At 38.3% G+C, this 22,553-nt stretch overlaps 1 protein-coding gene across 2 annotated transcripts in view; it reads left to right on the top strand.

The window, feature by feature from the left end:
• The window catches only part of LOC121329659 (tyrosine-protein kinase Tec-like), a 40,073-nt gene extending 18,465 nt beyond the window's left edge, over positions 1-21,608 (top strand). For both annotated transcript variants that reach the window (XM_041275377.1, XM_041275370.1), the window contains exons 8-18: positions 226-291; positions 2,024-2,078; positions 2,651-2,730; positions 3,250-3,383; positions 4,867-4,941; positions 5,714-5,885; positions 14,030-14,246; positions 16,728-16,792; positions 17,020-17,138; positions 18,266-18,423; positions 20,235-21,608. In XM_041275377.1, coding sequence (XP_041131311.1) covers positions 226-291; positions 2,024-2,078; positions 2,651-2,730; positions 3,250-3,383; positions 4,867-4,941; positions 5,714-5,885; positions 14,030-14,246; positions 16,728-16,792; positions 17,020-17,138; positions 18,266-18,423; positions 20,235-20,309 — 1,216 coding nt within the window. In that variant the 3' untranslated portion in view covers positions 20,310-21,608. The remainder of the gene's footprint in view (positions 1-225; positions 292-2,023; positions 2,079-2,650; positions 2,731-3,249; positions 3,384-4,866; positions 4,942-5,713; positions 5,886-14,029; positions 14,247-16,727; positions 16,793-17,019; positions 17,139-18,265; positions 18,424-20,234) is intronic.
• Positions 21,609-22,553: the final 945 nt, after the last annotated feature.

Below are 22,553 nucleotides of genomic sequence, written 5' to 3'. Positions count from 1 at the left end.
AGGGGCTTTCCCTTTGAAATACTGTTATTTACTGATATTGAAACAAGTCTTTGTTTATTGAATTATTCACTCAAAGAGTTGGTCTAGAGAATGGCTGTAAAAAGAAGCTATTGAATAAACAATTGTAAATGTTTTTAATTATTTCTTTCAGATATCGTTCATTCCCTGTTGTTAAATATACAAGTATAAAGTATGTCATTAATGTTTTTACATTTTTGTATTTAGACATGAGGGATATATTCCTAGCAATTACGTAACAGAGAAGAAATCAAATAACCTTGATCAGTTTCCGTAAGTATTACAATTCTTTTTCATGATACAGATTTAAGGAACATAAATATACAAATTCAAATATATACCATAGAGCAGGGGTTCCCAAAATTTTGGTGATGGAGGGCCAATTTCCAGAGGTTGCATGGGATGGGGGGGCTCATGAAACTGAAATATGTCAGAAATCATACCTTTTTTTATTTCCTATACATTTTTGTATTTCAATTAGGAATGTATATTACTACCACTGAAGCACCAGCAACTTTGAAATGTATTTTTATTTTATCCTGTGTCTTGGTGCCACAACAGGCTTAGGTTTGAGCACCAATATCATACTGTCACATCTTACATTGTCCTGGTCACAATTAAAGAAGATAATTCTGAAATAGATACTCTTCAAACTATACCAATTAAACTATTTTCTTCAGTAGTGAGACAGAATGCGTCTTGACTTGTACAACTAACCACTTCACTAAGAGCTGAATATATGTACAGTGAACTCTGCTTAATTCAAATCTCTTGGGACCATACAAATAGCTTGAGATGTGCAAAATTCGAAATTAAACAAATTATGTAAATTGCTCCATGGTGTGGACATTTAGAGTTATTTCCATAGTAAATGTGCAGAAATAAAACACAGACGTTACTGTATTTTACCGTGATGTTTTTATTTATTTTTTCTTTCTGAAATCAACGAAATAATCACACATTTCTATTTAAAGTGCAGCGTTAATTATTCATAAATTATCTGCCATTAATACGATTGCTACGTAACATCCTACTAGCTACTGTACTGCAGCCTAACTGTGGTCTTATTCAGAAACACTGTGCAAAAAAGAAATGAAAACAGTAACAATTTTAAACTTTAACCCACCGTTACTACAGTAGTACTTTCCCTAACAAAAGATCCAAGTTGAACACCAAAACGACAATACTGTACAGAGTATTTTCCCGATATAGTTGAAGCTGAATATAGTTTAACTTTTAAAATAATAAAATAAAATCTACAACAGAAAAAGTGCCTGTATACTGAACCGAAACGTTTCTTGCAGTCGCTCTGTTAACATTACAGAAGCTAGCTAGCTACTTCAGCTGCATAAAGTAATCTAACGTTATTTGGGTGGTACCTTCACAGTCTTTGAGTATCTTCCCCTGTGGAAAGCGATAGGAGACGACAAAGTTATAACTTAAGAAAAGAAAAAGCGCTTTTTATTTTCTTAGAAGGTTCCATGTTATTTTCCTTAAACACGGCAAATCTACTGTGCACTATAGGCGCCATTATTTTTCTTAAAGGGACAGTGCACATATAATGACCGTAACAACTTAATTAATAAAATTGGCATGAGAGGGTCCAGATTTGATCCAAAACATGTAAAAAAATTTATGTTAGTGAATTTTTATGAACTTTGATTGCTGTGTATTATTAATTTCCAACAAATTACATGCACAATTTTACACGAAAATTTTCAGAAAATGTAACAATAAAGTAAATGGTCAGAAGGGGGTTGAGGGTGGGCCTTGGGGGGCTGCACTTTGGGAACCCCTGCCATAGATGATTAATGCTGAAGAAATCCTTAAACTTGCACATCTTTGTGGTACAATGAGAGTGGAACATTATATGATTATGACTTGAACAGCGGTAGAATTGTCTGTATTTGAGGTTCTTGTTCAAAACCTCAAATGGAATTGTTTAAATGAAGTGAAAGATGCATGTATTTTGAACCTGTTCTTTTTTTTTTTAAATTATTTTTAGATGGTATTGCAAAAATGTAAACCGAAATAAAGCAGAGCAGCAGCTCAAAATGGAGGTAGGTGTTTGTGTTCATGCTTTTAATGATTGTGGATTGTGAAAATATTTAAGCACTAATGTCCGACAATTCTCTGAAAACCATGTTTTTTCAAATTGGATTGTAACAAATGGATATCAAAATCTTTTAGATAAATGACGGATCCCGTTAAGGCTTATGAGAGTCACTTGTATGATTTCGCATGCGGTATGTTTGATTATTATTATTAAGAAGAAGAAGAAGAAGAAGAAGAAGATGCTATGTGCATGCTTAAACGAAGGGAGTGTTTACTAATGATTCTTTTCCTGAAGAATTTAATTTTAAGTGGAAAATATTTCCCATGATGAGTAACCCCCTGGAACAAGAAGATTTTTTTTTTTATCAGGGTCAGGGTTACACTCTGGTGTAGGAGATGTTCTTGGAGAGACATGATTCCAAGACCTCTGTTGAAGTCACATCGTTCACCAGGGCACCAGGATGTGATGACTGAAACAGAAAATGAAGACTGTGTGAATCGAAACAACAACAAGATCACTGCATGTTACACACCAGACATACACAATGGTCACCTAATCATCACATTTGTGTTCCAGGACAGAGAAGGAGGGTTTATGGTCAGGGATTCAAGCCAACCTGGAGCGTATACTGTGTCCCTTTTTACTAAGACTGGAGGGTGAGTTACAGTGATGCCCAATGCTATGTATAGTTTTAGCTTGTTAAGTCTGCACTTAGTTTAACTGGATTTTCCAGATCAAAACATATTTTTTTACTGTTGCTGTTGTAAAAAAAAATGTTTTTGTAGCACCTCAGTGTTTTTATAGCACACCTGTCACCTGTCATTGCAGCTGTTGTTACTGACAACGCCTTGCCAGTAGTCCTTTGTGAAGACTTGCATACATTCCTGTGCATTGTGAACTAATCTTAATGCTCATAAGTGGTAGTTTGATGGGTCTTTGTATTTTATCCCAAATACAATGAGGTGTACTAACATGGTTAGGTTTCAGGACATGCTTAGAATTTAGCACACCACACATGTAAGAGCAGGCTTGTTTAAGCAGTGTACAAGTATACTGCTGGAGTGCATTCAATGAATACTATAAATAAGATTTATAATTATATTGTTATAAAATTGTACCAAGCCTTTTGGATGACATTTACTTTTTTTTTTTTTTTTTTTTTTTTTTTTTTTTAGTGAGGGCACTTCTCAAGTGAGACATTACCATATAAAAGAAACACAAGCATTACCCAAGCAGTTCTACTTGGCAGAAAAATATAATTTCAACTCGATCCCAGAACTCATCGACTACCATCAGCACAATGCAGCAGGTATTCCATGTACTATATCTGAATACAGGGCTACTAACTAGAAAACTCTCTTAAGCCACATCTTTTTAAAACAACAACGCCAATGACAGGGCATGAGTTTCATATAGTGTCTTTGCAGTATAAAAAATAATTAATCTCATAGATCTTCTCTGTAAAACAACTTTCTCAAGAAATGCTTGCACATGCTGCACAGAGGTTCTGCTTTGCCTCGCTGTGTAAAAGTGTGTTTTGTAATTATTCTGGTATCAATTAATAAAAAGGGAATTTATTAATTTAATAACTTAAACACCAATTCAGTAAGTGTCTGTCAACAATTTGGCAAAGGTGATTCATAGCTGATAGTGTGATATGAGGTAAACCACCAAATATTTACATATAAACGTACAGTATGTGGTTATCTAAAAAAAAAAAAAAAAAAAAGTTGTACCACTAAAATCCCCTTGAACCTGACAGACCCAAACCTTTAGCTGGACTCGAGTTAACAGTCCTTAAAACACCCACTAAAACACTACCGTCCAACTAAAACACTAAACGTATGTGTGGCAAGAAATGGCATTGCGGTAACGTCAGGCTAGAAACTGGAAGAATAACAAACAGGCAGGTACTGCAGTTCAAAAAGACGCAGCGTGTGGCGTTTTATTTCAAATACAAAAATAAATAAAATATTTACACAAAAAGACACTGCTCACAGAGCGAAACAAAAGATGTAAACAAAAACAAATCATAAACACAAAATAAACTACATACAGAGGTCAGGCTGGGCAATCGCCTTCACTGTTCCAATATGTTTTAATTTTTAAATTAATCTCACTTCTCGTTCTCTCGCTCTCCACTTCAGAACACACCACCCCGAAATGCAGAGAGCTGCAGGTATTTATCTTGGTGGTCATCTCCCAACTAATAAATTAACTAATTAGACTTAGTTAATTGGATATATATATATACTAGTGTGTGTGTGTGTGTGTGTGTGTGTGTGGTGTGTGTGTGTGTGTGTGTGTGTGTATATATATATATATAAATAAATAAATAAACCAACACAAAATAACACAGGGGCGGAGGGGGAGACCCCGTTCTAAAAATAAGTGAACAGGGCTGCTCATCCTGTTACAATATGGAATAGAATATGTTACAGATACAGTATAGAATATGTTAAACGTAGAATAGAGTAGATTAAACAAATGGAATAGAATAAGTTAAATATGTAGAATAGAATATATTAAACATATAGAATAGAATACGTTAAGACAACATCATTGAACTAGATCATATTTTTAAAAACAGGGAACAGGTGGAAATCGAGAGAAATCAGGAAGGTGGTATTGAAATTAAATATTTTAGAATGGGCTTATGTCCTGATGAGATGATAAAAATGCTTTATGCTGGGGTAAACGCTCCACAAATACTAAATGGTTAATTCCTTTTTCCTGTTCCCTAATGTATTTTGTTCTTAAACACTCATCTTTACACTGCTTGTTTCTTGCAGGTCTTGTAACAAGACTTCGTTACCCAGTCAGCAAAAAAGAAGGGTCTGCACCAACAACAGCAGGTTTCAGCTATGGTAATGGGTGGTTCAATGAAGCTATTGACACATACAGTTGAAATGAAGTCTTGGAATGGCAGCTTTTAATATATCATTATTGGGCAAATACTGCATCTGACATATACGTTGCATATAATTCATTCTTTCTTTCTACTTATATATCCTCTATAACTAACACGTGCTATATTAAACGGATGTCCATATGCCTCACTGCACTGCTTTGATCTTAATGTGAAATGGGTGGTGCAAGTAAGCCAGAAAAAAAAAAAAATCCTTTGCCTCTGGAGGGCCAGATTAAAATAAATAAATACAACTATAAACATAGCATTGAAAGCTGTTTTACTATTTAGTTAACATGAAAATAAAGGAGTGATGCCATCTATTATTTTATCTTTTTGGGAGAAATGCATTCTCTGACAAGGCACTGGTGCTACAGTACATAGAACTATATAGCTATGATGTAGGTATGTAATTTAAAGCAGCCCTAAAATGCTCCTTTTAAAACAGATTGTGCCAGTTTACTCACACTAGCCACATCTCACTATTCCATATACAGTACCAGTAATACTGACTCTTGTTCTGTGAATCTGTTCTTGTGTTAAACACTGAGGTTTCTAGTTGTGAAGTTTTATCAATGTTTTCTTATGGTTACTGCAATGAACTGCCAGTTTAATAAATGTCAATATCATCATCAGTTTCTGGTATAAGCATTTATACTAATATGCTGGTAACAAATGACCAGGCCTGACAAATGAAGCATAACTAATATGATGAATACAAATGATTTCAGATAAATGGGAGATAAGCCCCTCTGACCTGACCTTCATGAAGGAGCTGGGCAGTGGACAGTATGGTGTTGTACGCTTGGGGAAATGGAGGGCACAGCACAAGGTGGCAATCAAAGCCATTCGCGAAGGAGCCATGAATGAAGAGGACTTCATTGAGGAGGCCAAAATAATGATGTGAGTAGCAAAGACTATCGTGGTTTTGTATATAAAATCAAAACATACGTGTTGTGTTGTCTCGATATGATAATATATGATTTCCAAACATATATTAACTACAAGGTCTTCATAAATTAAAATATATTTTTGTGTGTGTATATACACACACACACCAGACACACAGCTGACACACAGCAATTGTGTACAGTACTGTATTTATTAACAAATAAATAAATAAACAAAACAGTGGGAAAGTTTTCTAACATAACTGAACAAAAAATAATTTAGCAGGTAGTCTCCTTCTGTTGGGGGAGGTGGGAGCAGCAGGTAATCTCCCTCTAGTGGTGGAGGCGGGAGCAGCAGGTAGTCTCCCTCTGTCTCTGGGGACTGATGCGCCTTTCCCTTGGTCAAAGGAGACTTGGGTATCTCTCTCTTGGACTGTGGACGCTATCGTTCCCCCCTCTTGGGCTATGGACGCTCCGGCTCCCCCCTCGTGGGCTGTGGACGCTCGGCCTCTCCCTTCTTGGGTGCTGGATGCTTGGGCTCCCCCCTTCTGGGTGCTGGATGGTCTAACTCCTCCCACTTGGACGTTGGCTGCTCGGGCTCCCCCCCCCGACGCTGGCGTGGACATGCCTGCTGCCCATGGTGCTGGTGTAGGTGTGGCTCCTCCCGATGGGACTGGAGATGGCGGGGCCCCTCCCATATCTGCAGCCAGGTAATTGAGTACCATGGCGCTGATGTCTGGGAGGGACACTAGGTGGTGTTTCTGTTCCCAGGCTTCCCATCATTCCCCATCTTGGGCCCTCAGCAGGACAGTCATCCTTTAGAGGTCCTCTCTCATGCTCCCTTCAGGGTCCACCAGCCAGTCCCACATCATCTTCGAGTACCTTGGACCCTCGTGCTCTCCTCCCGTGCACTCTGTACACTCAGGCTCCACCTTCGTGGGCACTGGAGCTTGCGCCAACTTTTTCCCCTTCTTCCTGGGATGGCCTCTCCTCCCCTTCTTTTGGGTTGGTGGGTGAGGTTGAGGTTTTTCCTGGAGGAACCATTCCTCCGCTGACTCCAGCTCATCCCAACCGCAAGTTTCCCAGAGGGGGTTTTCATATGGGCACCCTGATGTGCCCATACACTCTGCACACCTCGCAGCACAGAGCCCCCTGTCTCTTCAGCCTCCACCACCCCGCAGGTTGTTTTCTTCATTGTCATCCCAAAATGGGCACACGGGTGTAGTGTCCCACCTCTGTCAGTCCAGGCACCAAGGACCTTCTTCCATCTTCTCTATTACTCATACACAAAAACAAATCCAGTAAAAAAGTGTACCCGCAGTATGGTCTGGCCTGAGTCTGTGGAAGCGCTGTTATCCCTCATCTGATCACCAAGTGTAGCAGGTTGGCTTTGTGGTGTGACATCATAGACCCAGACGAAGACAGACGAAGACACAGACAGCACTGGGATATGAATGCGCTTTTAATAATAAATAAACAAAAGTTTTCAACAAAACAAAATACCCAAAATAAACGGCTTGATGCCAAAACAAAGACAAAATCAAACAAACCTGCAAGTATCGTGCTAAACAACCAAAAAAAGCCTTGCATGTTTTTTGCAAGTGTAAAACAAAAAATTCCTGACAGCATAGAAATGTGTTTTTCCTCGTTATTCCGCACAAACGGATTCCTAAGATCCCTAGTAATCAGTGATATAGAAACAGGCACTCAATGTTAGACCACTTTGTGCTTAAATTTGGCATCTTAATAAACAATGTCTGATCTGAATAGTGCCATGCATTTAACCATTTGTGGCTATGTGTTCTTTTTCTGTTACTATTTTAAATGTGACATTTTAAAGTGATCAGTTAAGTTAGACAATAACATATTTTTCATTAAGTTTTGAAATTATTCCAGTATTTTTGGTTACTGTAGTTTTTTGATTTTATAGGCACAAGAAGTCAAAACTGCAAAAAGCAAAAATTATTTATAAATATATATATTATATTATAATAGATATATATATATATATATATATATTATTATATATATATCATTAATATATATATATAATATATCAGTTATAATAGTTCTTTTCAGTGTACACAGTACTGTACGTAATTCCGTTATACCAGTGCCATGACATGGACATTAATCCAATGTGAAAAGGAAGACAAAGAAGTAAACCCATTTGTGGTCAGCCATTGGGTTAAGAAGTCATTTTATCATGCTTATATTAATAGTAATAGTAGTAGTAATAATAATAATACTACTTTTAAAAGTGAATGCATTGCATTGCTTTATTACATTGTGTAACACATTTTTTTTTTTTTTTTTTTTTTTTGGTTCCTGGGTAGTAAATGTTATTTCCTAATTGCTTATGCCTCAAAAGTATAGAAAATGGCTATTGTTCCCCACAAACTTTGCTTTTGTGACCAGGACAGTGATATTTTGAAATGTACCTATTTTCCAGAACATTCCAGATAGATTCAGTGCTGAGTAAACTTGGAGTAACTTCTAGAACTTTCTAGAACTTTCCAGTAATATAAATAGTAGTATAAATACAGGGGCCTTAAGCCCACCAGTTCAGTTTAGTTCCAGCTGTCTAAGTGGATACATATCTGCATTTTTCTGAGATGGCATCAAGAGGCTGCAAGCATCCGGCAGATGCATTTTGCTATGTCTGCGGCCAATTTATCAAGACAAGAGCGAAAAAGTACTCTGTGGAAGCATCTGCTAAGATGTTTGAGGCCTACAAGGCATATTTCGGCATGCCTGTCGGGGATCAAGACAAACCCTGGGCACCTCATTTCACCTGCGAGCACTGCAAAAAAAACTCTGGAAGGTAAGATGGACAATTGTTGCTCGGAATTTTATGTTATAAAATTTGTTAAAATTTTTAAAATTGTAAAAGTTTCTAATTTTAAAATGTTTTACAGTTTTCAATGTTATTGAAAAAATATATCATATATGAAAAATGTTGCGAGAATCTCTTACACATTAGTCATGGGTGAAATAAATGTATTTTTGTAGGATGGTACAGAGGGGAAAAGAGAGCCATGAAGTTCGCTATCCCAAGAATTTGGTGGGAACCCACTGACCACTCAAGCAACTGCTACTTCTGCATGGTGGACCCTTCCAAACGTCGGACTGGCAAGAATGCACCTGCTATCACGTATCCGGACCTTCCTTCATCCATCGCCCCGGTGCCACACTGCCATGAGCTCCCCGTACCCACTCCTCCGGAGAGAGAGCAGCCGTCTTTAGAAGAGAGCAGCAAGTCAGAAAGCGAGGAAGACGTTGTAGATCCAGATGACAATTTCAGAGGTGGAGCTGAGGAGACAAACCCATACTACCCCAACCAAAAAGACCTTAACGACTTGATTAGAGATCTTGGTCTCACCAAGTCCAATGCCGAGCTTTTGACGTCTAGGCTCAAGCAGTGGAACTTGTTGGATGAAAGTGTGCAAGTCGCAGATCAGAGGAAGCGTCACCAACCTTCTTCCAGCTTCTTCACCTGTCAAGATGGGCTCTGCTTCTGCCACAATGTGACCAGTCTGTTCGAGGCAATCGGAATCACCTGTAACCGGAATGAGTAGCTCCTCTTCATTGACAGCTCATCCAGGAGCCTCAAAGCCGTGCTGCTCCATAATGGTAACAAGTACCTGTCTCTTCCCCTGGCTCACTCGGTGCACCTCAAAGAGGATTACAACAGCATCAAGACCTTGCTGGACGCCTTGAAGTATGATGAGTATGGCTGGGAGGTCATAGGAGACTTCAAAATGGTGGCATTCCTGATGGGTCTCCAAGGCGGTTTTACCAAGTTTCCCTGCTATCTTTGCCTTTGGGACAGCAGGGACAATAAGGCGCACTACCACAGGCAGGACTGGCCACAGCGGACCGAGTTCTCTGTGGGGAGGAACAACGTCAAGTGGGAGCCACTGGTGGACCCCCGGAAGGTGCTGATGCCACCACTGCACATCAAATTGGGCCTTAAGAGCTCTAGATAAGAAGTCGGCAGCCTTCAAGTACCTTCAAGACTTCTTCCCTAAGCTGTCTGAGGCAAAGGTCAAAGCCGGTGTCTTCGTCGGACCACAGATAAAGAAGATCCTGGAGTGCAATGAATTCCCCAAGAAGCTCACTAGTAAGGAGAAAGCGGCTTGGAACAGCTTTGTCGCAGTGGTTTGAGGCTTCATGGACAATCACAAGGCCGAAAACTATGTGGAGCTGGTTGAGACTCTGGTGAAGAACTACGGCACAATGGGCTGTAGGATGTCCCTCAAAGTCCATATTCTTGATGCTCATCTTGATAAATTCAAGGAGAACATGGGAGCATACTTGGAGAAGCAAGGTGAGCACTTCCACCAGGATTTACTGGACTTTGAACGCCGCTACCAAGGACAGTATAACGAGAACATGATGGGAGACTACATTTGGGGGCTGATTCGTGAAAGTGATTTACAGTATAATCGTAAATCTCGAAAAACTACTCACTTCTAAATCTTTTGTAGTCATTTTTGTATTACTTTAGCATAAATACATGTTCATTTGGATTCATATGTTGTTTTTTTCTGACTGTGAACGAAAAGACAAATTCGCCCGTTTTCTCATTGGAAATAGGTAAATTTCAAAATATCACTGTCCTGGTCACAAAAGCAAAGTTTGTGGGGAATAATAGCCATTTTCTATACTTTTGAGGCATAAGCAATTAGGAAATAACACTTACTACCCAGGAACAAAAATTGTGTTACATAGTGTTATTTCTAAAAGTCTGATGTGAAAGATTAAGTAATTTTAAAAGCAGAATCCTATATGTGTATGTGAAAATATGAGCATTGAATTATTGAAGCAATTGTGAAGCCTATGAGCCATTGAATATTATTTTCTGTGTAGTTTGCATAACTGGTCTCTGTCTTGGTCTTGGTCTCAGAATTTTGGTCTTTACTACATCACTGAATATATATGGGTGTCCACATTTGCCACCCCTACCCCCAAATCTGAATTTACAAAAAAAACCTAATGGAGGCACATTTACAGTATTGGTTTTCATTGGCTTAGAATAATTATTATGCAATACAACACCATGTTACCCGACTAATTTCAAACACAGTGCCCCCCCTCCTCCCGAATTATTTCTGTGGATGCCCATATATATAGTGCCTATAGAAAGTCTACACCCCCTTGAACTTTTTTCACATTTTGTTGTGTCAGTGCCTCAGAGTTTCATGCATTTAAATGATGATTTTTTTCCCACTTATCTACACACCACACGCCACGCTGTTAAGTTTTTATTGATAAAAAAAAAAACGATATTAAAAATGCAAAACTGAAAGATCATAATTGGATAAATCTCCACCCCCTGAGTGAATACTTGGTAGAAGCACCTTTGGCAGCAATTACAGCTGTGAGTCTGTTGGGATAGGTCTCTACCAACTTTGCACACCGAGATTTGGCAATATTTGACCATTCTTCTTTACAGAACTGATCAAGCTCTGTCAAGTTCCTTGGGGAGTGTTGATGGACAGCAATCTTCAAGTCATGCCACAAATTTTTGATTGGATTTAGGTCAGGGTTCTGACTGTGCCACTCAAGGACATTTACCTTTATGTTCCTTAGCCACTCCAGTGTACCTTTGGCTGTGTGCTTTGGGTCGTTGTCATGCTGAAAGGTGAACTTCCGTCTCAGTTTCAGTTTTCTTGCAGAGGGCAGCAGGTTTTCCTCAAGAACTTTTCTGTACTTTGCTCCATTAATTTTCCCTTATATCCTGAGACGTGCCCCAGTCCCTGCCGATGAGAAACATCTCCATAACATGATGCTGCCACCACCATGCTTCACAGTAGGGATGGTGTTCTTTGGGTGATGCTCTGTGTTGGGTTTGGGCCAAACATAACGCTTTGCATTTAGGCCAAAAAGTTCCATTTTAGTTTCGTCAGACCACAAAACTTTTTGCCACATGGCTACAGAATCTCCTGAGTGTTTTTTTGCATACTTCAAATTGGATTCAAGATGGGCTTTCTTGAGTAATGGCTTCCTTTTTGCCACCCTACCATAGAGGCCAGGTTTATGGAGTGCTTGGGATATTGTTGTCGCATGCACACTTTGACCAGTCTTGGCCATAAAAGCCTATAGCTCTTGCAAAGTTGCCATTGGCCTCTTGGTAGCCTATTTGATCAGTTTCCTCCTTGCTCGGTTTTCCAGTGGAGGGATGGCCTGATCTAGGCAGGGTCTTGGTGGTGCCATACACCTTCCACTTCTTAATAATTGTCTTGACTGTGCACCAAGGGATATTCAAGGCCTTTGATATTTTTTTATACCCATCCCCTGATCAGTGCCTTTCAACAACTTTGTCCCAGAGTTATTTTGAAAGCGCCTTGGGGCTCGTGGTTGAGTCTTTGCTTTGAAATGCACTACCCAACAGAGGGAACCTACAGGAACCGCTGAATTTATCCCAAGATCATGTGAATCACTACAATTTAACACAGGGGGAGGCCACTTTTTTGTTTTTGAAGGCGTTTGGTTACACCTGAGCTAATTTATATTTATAATAAAAATAAATAATATTTATATTTTATAATGTTTATAATTTATCATTTATATTGGTATTACAAGGGGGGTGGACACTTATCCAACCAAACTATTTCAGTTTTTATTTTTGATTAATTTTCTACAAATTTCTAGAATATTTTTTTCATTTGGAAGTTGTGGGGTAGGATGTGTAGATAAATGAAAAAAAAATATTTTAATGCATTTTAATTCCAGGCTATAAGGCTACAAAAGGTGATCGGACCGATTTAATCAACTAAAGCTGTTTGCAGATGATTTTCTTTTAAAATTTAATTGTGCATTAAAAATGCATTCTGGGTAGAGAGAGAAATGTATGCTGCTATTTAGGGCAGTGCTGATTTGAAGCACGGTTTCTTTTTCTGGAAGTGGTAGGACATTGTGGTTTTAAGCATGTATAAAAAGTGGTTAAAGTTATTTAAAAATCATAATTGTTGACTTATTTTATACAAGGATTACACATTTATCCCGAATAAAATAATAAACTGTTGATTTAGTTATAACCCTCTGAGTGTTTTTTTGTTTCCGTGTTTGTGCATTGCTAATAATTTTGCTGTTTAGGGGTTACCCAGCCCATGTAACTGTGCTATTCTGGCCCCTGAGGCTTGTGTAACTGGTTTTATCAGGTCTGTAAATCAGGTTTTTAGGGTAGTAGGATGGAAAGGTAACATTTGTTACATTTACTAAAATAAAAAACAATTATAAAAAAGTTTTTTAAAAAGAACAAATTCCCATTGGGCTTATTTTTTTTTTAGATTCTTTTGATTTAAGTATTACTATGCTATAAGATCGTTACCTTTATAAAAATGTGCACAGATTAATCTACTAGTTAAACTTCAACTAATGCCCATAAATTAACCGATCATAATCTTTAATCGAGTGACAGCCCTAATATACACACACACACACACATACACACACAGTGCTAAAAGCGTACAATGCTCTGTATTTATTACATAACAAATATTTCAACGTCTCGACTATGATTGCCACTAGCACTCGTTTCTGCCATCGGAGAGGAAGCTTTACCTCGAATTACAAATGTATCCATAATTATGTTTTCCTGCCATATTAACCAATTGTAAACTGTGGTGAAGCGATCATCGCCTATTTGACCAAGTGCATACTGCTTTGATGCATTTGTCGGCTACTTGAGCACGTGTATCGAGGGAACGGATTGTTCTATCTCAGGTAATGACTTCCATTTTCTCGAGATCCTGAGATGAATTATCTTGTGATCACAAGAGAATGGAATGTTTAAAATAAAAAATAAACATTAATTTCATTCTGATTGGCGCCTATGCAATCTTTGGAGGAATGCATAATGCATTGTGCTCCAAAACTGCTTCAGTTGATTGGTGTTTCCACTGAGATGGAGCTCAGATTTGTGAATTGCATATTTGCCTGTTTTATAGCACTGTTAACCTGATTAGGATCCCAAGTGTCCCTGTAAAATATGTGACCTCCTTTTCTATCTGCGTAAATGTTTGAAAAGTTTGTAAAACTACTTTCTGTTTAAATCCTGTCTGGCAAGCAATATAAAAACTTACCATAGCTAATGAAAGCCTTCCACATATTATACTTGTTGTGAAAATAACTTATTTTATGTTTTAACAGGACACTGTCACACCCAAAACTAGTCCAGCTGTACGGTGTGTGCACACAAGAGAAACCAATCTACATCGTGACAGAGTTCATGGAGCATGGCTGCCTGCTGAACTACATGAGACAGAGACGAGGACGTTTCAGCCAAGGGATGCTGATCAGCTTCTGTCAAGATGTGAGTGAAGGCATGGAGTACCTTGAGCAACATGGATTTATTCACAGAGACTTGGTAATTATTCATTATTGTATTAATTATAATTATTACATTATTAATTAAGAAAGTTCTTGGAAAGCAAGTTCACTAGACCTCAATGACTGAGTTTTGCCTTTTTGTATGTATATAATGTAGTAATGTATGTAAGGCATACATAATTTGGACTGATGTCTCTGTACATACTACACTCTACATTGCCTTGAGAGGCTTGACATGAAATACAGTGCATAAATGTATTGTGCTCAGTTGTATTATAAACAATACAAACTGGAACAGCCATCAAATCTTAGTTAGTTTAGCAGGGCTAGAGCTGGAGAATATTGTTAATAAGTGTGTAGTGATTGTATAAATAAGATCGGTATTTGTTTTAATGGGGAACCTGACGCTCTGTGTGTAGCAGCCTGCCTGCTGTGTGTAGTTGCAGGAACAAGCAGTGTGTGTGTGTGATAACCAGCTGTGAGCTCCTAATCAGCAGCCAGGCATGGTGCAGCAGAGCACTAGGAATAAAAGGGTCCCGATTACATAGATCAAGTCTGCTGTAAAGCCATAGGGTTCAGAGTGCTGCTGCTGTGAAGCCATAGGGGTCAGAGCACTGCTGCTGCCGAAGCAAAGGTCCATCTGTGCTGCTGAACAGCTGGGTTCAGGAAACGAAGTGACCACCTTGAACGGCGATCGTGTGTATATCCGAGGTTGGGAAGTAGTCGGGGGTTTGTCCTGAGAGAAGGAAGCTGCAATGAACTAACGATCCTGTGTGTATTCTGAGGTTGGAGTTGGGTGAACTGGCGGAGGGACAGGGAGTTAGTTTCGGGGTAGTAGATCCCACCCAGTATAGCAGTCAGCTGTGTAAGTGGTACCTCCATTTGTTAGTGGAGTAGCGTGAGCCGTCTTCACAGCACCTTTTGTTTGTAATTTTTGTACACAGTTTGTTTTGCCTTTTGTGTGCCGGGCTGTGTGCCCCACGTGATGCTACCATTGCTGGTAGCATCACGTGGGAATCCTGTACGTTTGTCTGTACGCCTATGTGAATAAACCTGCGTGCCTGTGGGGTGTGTCAGTCGCAACCTTCCAGTCTCAGTCTCCTGTCAATTATGCAGCAATCACGCATCCACGTCATCTAATCGGTCAGCCTTCAATCAGTGAGACTCCTGTTACAGTTACAGTATCACAGTATCTCAATGTCAGATAGACTAGCAGTTCGGAATATCAAGAAACATGTAAAAACTATAAAAACTGTCGGCAGGTGCGTGTGCTGTGGAAACAGAAGCAATGTCCATTCTCCCAAAACGTCCGTGTGCTAGTGCTGTGAGGGGAAGGGAAGTGCTCAGTGGTGAGTGCTGCAGGGAAGTGCTAAGTGGCGAGTGCTGGTGCTGTGAGGTGAAGGAAAGTGCTCAGTGGTGAGTGCTGGTGCTGTGAGGGGAAGGGAAGTGCTCAGTGGTGAGTGCTGGTGCTATGAGGAGATGGAAGTGTTCAGTGTTGAGTGCTGGTACTGTGAGGAGATGGAAGTGTTCAGTTGTGTGGACTGGCTCAGTAGCTGTAGCCCCTGGCTCCTTAATCCTCCTCTGCAACACAATAACAAATACGTAACACAAAACAAACAGACAAAGCTCTGGTCGTCAGTTATGTTCTCAGCGCAAGGGGCTGTACTCATGTAGCTGCATCCCCTTTGTACTACCCAACTCCTCCCGGCAATCAGCCCGGCGCCCTGGTGTAACCAGTCGCTGCCTGGCCCGCAGCTGATTGCCTGGGAATCGTTTAGAGTATGTGCAGCTACGTGCTTCCTCCAAGGTGGCCGACTTCCTGTTTCCTCCCACCGTCAGGTCGACCTTGATGGAATGATCTCTGAAGGTCTGACTGATGGAAACGATCCTCCCAGGCATGTGTGTGCTTTTGGTAACAATTAAATAAAACAATTACACTAATTTAGCGACAGTTTGCATAATTCACACTCACTTTACTGAATACATTGCAGTTTAGAGAGGTGAGTTACAAAACCTGACCTGGCTTAGTGTCCCGAGATTCTGGAGCCTGTTGGCAAACCTACTCTCAGATCAGACGACACAGGTTTAAACGCCATTAAAGAAAATAGCGGGTTATGGCAAAGGTGCAGCTTTGCTTTCTTGTAAAGGTTAAGTTAATGGTTCTGTATTTTGACTTTTCTGTTGTGGAAGGAGGGGGCTAGCTGTAAATTGTGTAAGTTTCAAACTGATATCTTATTCAGGGATATAATTCAATTCGGTAATAAAAAATGCTACTAACTAAAAGGCTCAAAACGATTGTGTGCATCCCTTGTTAGTAGCTGCCAGTCTGTTTTTCATTCAACAGTTTTCTTCAGTTTTCATAACAGTTTTTGTAGATTCGGTATTCAGCTGAATCTTTTGAGGTGGATTCGGTATTCAGTCGAATGCCAAAAACTTGGATTCGGTGCATCCCTAGTTCTTATGTTCTTATATTACAATTATAATTTAATTATAAACGTTTTGTTTGCATTTTTTACAGGCAGCCAGGAACTGTTTAGTGAATGATTCCCAGGTGGTTAAAGTATCTGATTTTGGAATGACAAGGTAAGTGTGTCCAGAGTATTTCTGTAACTGTTACTGTACCAGTATTTGACTTGTAACAACTTGCCACTATTAATCATACCTGTATTCCATCACTGGGACAAAGTCTGTCTTACTAGGGATAATTTGGAGGACAGTGGAGGATCCATGCATTTCCATTAGTACTGTGATACAGTACGTTCAAAATCCCCCAAATAGTAATGATTATTTCTAGTTTTTGGCTTCTTCAGGTATGTTCTTGATGACCAGTACACTAGTTCTTCTGGTGTGAAATTTCCTGTGAAGTGGTCCCCACCAGAAGTCTTAAACTTCTGCAAATACAGTAGCAAGTCAGATGTTTGGTCATTTGGTAAGTATCTCTCTGTAGGTAGTGAGTGCTGTAGAGGATATTATTTCTGTTATTAACGTGAGAGAGAAAAAATGCCTTTGAAGACATTTTTTAATTGTGTATTTAGGTTATATTGTATTTGGTTGTTTTAGGCTGACTAGCCTATAGTGATTGAAAAGTCCAATTCTGTGTTACCGGTGATGATTATGAAGACCTTTTGAGTTTAAACATCCACACATCTCTTTTTTTTTATTACACACAGCTATCCATTTATTCTGTAGTAATCGGTATGGTAAGGAGAATTATTATTTGTTTTCACTTTCGTCTGCTCTAAAGCTCTTCAGTTTTTTTAAGTGAGGTAGCCCTCTTGTGGTCACAGCTAATACAGCAATAATGTGTTAGTGCTGTATTTGAACATGTTTGTTGTCAATTGCAACAGTTCAGTGAAATGTCCTGTGATTGGTAGGGAAGTAATTAATGTAATGTATGTCTTACTGAGATGCATAGATTATGTGCACATTTTTCTAGGTAAGGTTGACACAGTAGTTTTGGATCTAGATATAAATCAGCAGTAATAGTGGTTTGTGTATGTATTTGCATATATAGCAGCTGACTCTTTGAGCTTATATATATATATATATATATATATATATATATATATATATATATATATATATATATATATATATAATCTTGTATCTTTGCTAAATTTTCAGTTATTGGAGCATATTACCAATAGTAAACTGCATACGAGAGAAAAAATATGATTGTATTGAAAAGCAAAAATAACAACATTGATTAAATAATTTGATTATCATTTTGAACAAAACAATTTCTGAACTGTGTGGTGATGTGTTTCACAGTGCTCTTTTTAATTGTCGCCTTTCAAATGCGAGGTAAACAACAACACTTTTGAAAGGCCTTTTGAATGGATGTATGAAGCATTTCAGTTATCAATGTACAGACTGAGTTCTATTACGTCATTGTTAAAGGGAAGCATAGCAACAAAGACATAATCGCTTGAGTGCCCCTTGAGACCATGCATGGTGTGATACTGCTGCACTTCAGGGACCACTCCCTTCATCTCTAGTTGTCAATTTTTTGTATTTATGTATTGCTTTTAACAATTATTTATATTTTATTGTTAGGTGTTGTAATGTGGGAAGTGTTTACAGAAGGTAAAATGCCTTTTGAAAACAAAAAAAACCACGAGGTAGTAGCAATGGTCAGCCAAGGTCATCGGCTATATCGACCAAAACAGGCCCCTCAAAATGTATATGAGATCATGAAAATGTGCTGGCATGAGGTAGGAGTTTAATTTTGATCTAACTGCAAATTATTATTATTATTATTTGTTATTATTATTATTATTATTATTATTATTATATAACTACAATTAGTAATACACATTTACATCTGTATAAACTAGTGTTTGCTGTCTTATTTATAATTGTTGTTCGACCCCTGTAACTTGATAAGACTGCCACCTGCAATAAAGGCATAAATGTATTAACCAACTTCTGCATTAGAATGACATCCAGATTCCAAATTATTTTATTCAAATTCTAGAAAATGCTTTAACAGTAAACAAAAAAAAAAGTGTGTGTGTGTGCATGTGTGTGTGTGTGTCTATATATATATCTATCTATCTATCTATATCTATCTATCTATCTATCTATATATATATATATATATATATATAGACACACACACACAGTGGCTTGCAAAAGTATTCAGACTCCTGACCAATTCTCTCATATTACCGAATTACAAATGGTACATTGAAATTTCGTTCTGTTTGATATTTTATTTTTTTAAACACTTAAACTCAAAATCAATTATTGTAAGGTGACATTGGTTTTATGTTGGGAAATATTTTTAATAAAAATAAAAAATAAAAATATCTTGCTTGCATAAGTATTCAACCCCTGTGCTGTGGAAGCTCCCAGTTTGCACCGATGAAAGAAATTGCCCTAACGAGGACATAATTACCATACCATTGGCCTCCACCTGTGAACCATTAAAGTTGCTGTCACATTTTCTGGATAAAAACCCCACTGTTGAAGGATCATTGGTAAGGCTGTGAATCTGAAGGAAAATGAAGACCAAAGAGCATTCTACAGAAGTTAGAGATAAAGTAATACAAATGCATAGATTAGGGAAAGGGTACAAAATAATATCCAAGTGTTTGGATATCCCAGTGAGCACAGTTGGATCAATAATCAGGAAGTGGAAGCTGCATCACACCAACCAGGCACTGCCAAGAAAAGGCCGTCCCTCAAAACTCAGTGCTCAAACAAGAAGGAGACTTGTGAGAGAATCCTCAGAGAGGCCAACAATCACTTTGAAGGAGCTACAGAGTTCAGTGGCTGGGAGTGGAGTAATGGTGCACCAGTCAACCATATCAAGAGCTCTGCGTAACACTGGCCTATATGGGAGGGTGGCAAGAAAGAAGCCGTTACTCAAAAAGTACAAGCTGGAGCAAATCTGTCAAGAAGAATGGACCAAAATCACTCTGACACTGTGTGCAAAGCTGGTACATACTTACCCCAAAAGACTTAAAGCTGTTATTGCAGCGAAAGGTGGCTTTACCAAATATTAATGTGTGGGGGTTGAATACTTATGCAAGCTAGAGATTTCAGTTTTTTATTTTTCTTAAAAATATTTCCCAACATAAAACCAATGTCACCTTGCAATAAATGATTTTGAGTTTAAGTGTTTTAAAATAAAATATCGAAAAGAACGAAATTTCAATGTACCATTTGTAATTCAGTAATATGAGAGAATTGGTCAGGGTTTTGAATACTTTTGCAAGGCACTGTATGTATATATATATATATGCGCACACACACATTTTTTTGTTTTGTTTTACTGTTGAAGCATTTTCTAGAATTTGAATAAAATAATTTGGACATTTTACTGAACATATGAGGCTGGAAGCAAGATCTGGTTTTGCCCATACCCACTTCTAGCATGCCAGGTTATGGATGGGTTGTATAGTTGGATACAAACCAAATAACTTTTAAAAATAAAATCAGGCTTGGTAGCTTTTATTGGGCTACAAACACCCACAAAGAACTTAAAAAACACTATCTGCTTGCTTTTGTTTTGTTTTAGAAAGCAGAAGAAAGGCCCTGTTTTTACGAGATATCGATTATGATCAATGAAGTGGCAGAAGGGGATTTTTCATAATCTTTGAATTGACAAGGGTTGTGGAAACATTGTGATTTTGGACAATCTGGATCTCAAGTCTGGTTTTCCTTCTGCATCTTCAAGAAACTCGGAAGGTCAACATAAATCTTAGCAATAACAGGTGATAAACAGATTTTAACACCTGCATGTGTTTGCAACTTGCTAATTAGAAAGATGTAAGTGAATTGAATGTCAAAATTTAAGATGGATGCAGTGAACAGAACTGCATTTTAAGGTTGAATTTTACTGAATTAATGTGTCAGCTTTGACTCCTTTATCATGGGTTATGTGCAGTTATTTTACAAAAGAATGTCAGTGACCACAACACAGTGAATTGGCTTCCTGCTGAAATGCAAACACCATCAGCTGGGCCAGTGGAAAACACTTTTATACATCCTGTCTGGGGGTCGCAACTTTTTTTTTTTTTTTTTTTTTTGTTTGCAAAAACAGTACAGGTTAGGAAAATGTAAAAAAAAAAAACAACCACCATATTTCATTCTTTTAATAACTCTTAAAGGTTAAATGTCATTCACATACTGGAAAATGTGGGAAATATATATTAGAATACAAAGTGTGAGTTTAAATTGTGCCCCTTTTGGTCTGAAAATAAGAGACTGGTTTAGCTTTTTTTGTTAAGTGGGATTGTCCTTCGTGTCTGTTAAGTGTCTCCTGAAACATTTCTGATTTCTGTTTTTGCATTTTTAACTAATAGAGATGTACAATGTTTGCATTTATTTATTATGTTTCAAGGAACTGTTTTAACACTAGATAAATGTTTTTGGTTTTTTTAGTTATCACAGGTGCGTCCTTGTAATGTCAAACTACTGTGTGCTGTATATATTTATATATATATGTGGACAGTAGCTATATTTGCACTTTGGCCCATGCAAAAAAAAGTTAACCATGCGATACAACTTTCTCTGTCGAGATTAGCTTGAGCAAAAAACATTTGTCACAAATTCAACATGTGGTCCTGTTTTCAACAACGACCTAACACCGTTGCTCAAAAAAACTTTTGTTTGTCTACAAGAAAATGTAAACGTGTCCAAGAAAACCAAATTTGACTTGTAAATTTGGCTCTTGTAAAATCTTATCTAATTCTTACCAGTAATGAAAAAAAGATGCCAGTGAAGTACCTGGCACTGTGTGTAGTGGGCTGCTTCTGTGGAAGCTACTCTCTCTCCTTACTTTGTCTCCTCGTAACATTGCTGTAGGGGCGGACCATTTTGCAGGAGGCTCTGGTCAGACTGTGAAGCTGGGGTTTGTGATTGCTGCATAATAAAGATCTTCTTTCCTTGAGCGTGCCTTGTTTTTTCTTTATAGACCCTGTAAGTGTCATCTTTTTAAAGATTACAACAATACTATTTTGAATTCAACATTTGTTATAGTTTTTATTCATTATGAAAAGATGGCAGTGAGTAGCCTATGAACCCGGATAGGCACAATCTTTTGTGAGTATTATTGATGGATTCGTTCTTGCGGTTTATGATGTCACAGAAACCCTCAATTTAAATATTATATATATACATATGATAGCCCATATATATTAGTAACATCTCTGGGTCTGCAGTAACTGCGTTCGGGAAGGTTCTGGCCCAGGGTCACAGGTGTTCAGGGATGTAAGAGACAGGAGAATGGCCACCAGTCGGGCTTGGCTTGCTGCTCCAGTGTCCCCAGTTGCAACAGCGTTGGCAGAATCATGGGAGGAGATGTTGTAGCTTCAGGTGATCATGAGCGGGAAGCCGTGTGTGCTTGGGATTGGTGGCTGGAGCACTGGGGTGTGCACTAGGGGGAGGGGGAGAGAGAGAGAGAGAGAGAGAGAGAGAGAGAGATCCTTTATTTAAACATTCCAAATAAAATCTGTTAAAATTCAATAAAGGTAAAACACAACAAAAATTAAGATTCCTACTGCCTCAGAATAAAAGGATCATAAAAAAATCAATAAAAAACACAGTGTTTTATTTCTGTTAAAAACAGATTAAAGCTAAAATTAATAAAAACATTAAAACAAACAAAAAATAAATAAAATTAAAATTAGAAACTGGAGCTCCCTGTCCTCACTAACATCACACAAGACATCTCCCACAAGGCATCTCTCCTGGAAGTCCTCCAGGTTATTATTTAGTTTAAAAAATTCAAAGTCCACCCTTATCCGGCTGACCACCAACACCCTGAACTGCAGCACGGCATCAGTCAGCCCGGTCCCAGAAATTTTGTTCTTTCTGGACTTTAGAATGGCTAATT

The sequence above is a fragment of the Polyodon spathula genome, chromosome 2, assembly GCF_017654505.1.
Source record: "Polyodon spathula isolate WHYD16114869_AA chromosome 2, ASM1765450v1, whole genome shotgun sequence".
NCBI classification, from domain to species: Eukaryota; Metazoa; Chordata; class Actinopteri; order Acipenseriformes; family Polyodontidae; genus Polyodon; species Polyodon spathula.
This window is presented reverse-complemented; position numbering and strand designations above follow the sequence as displayed.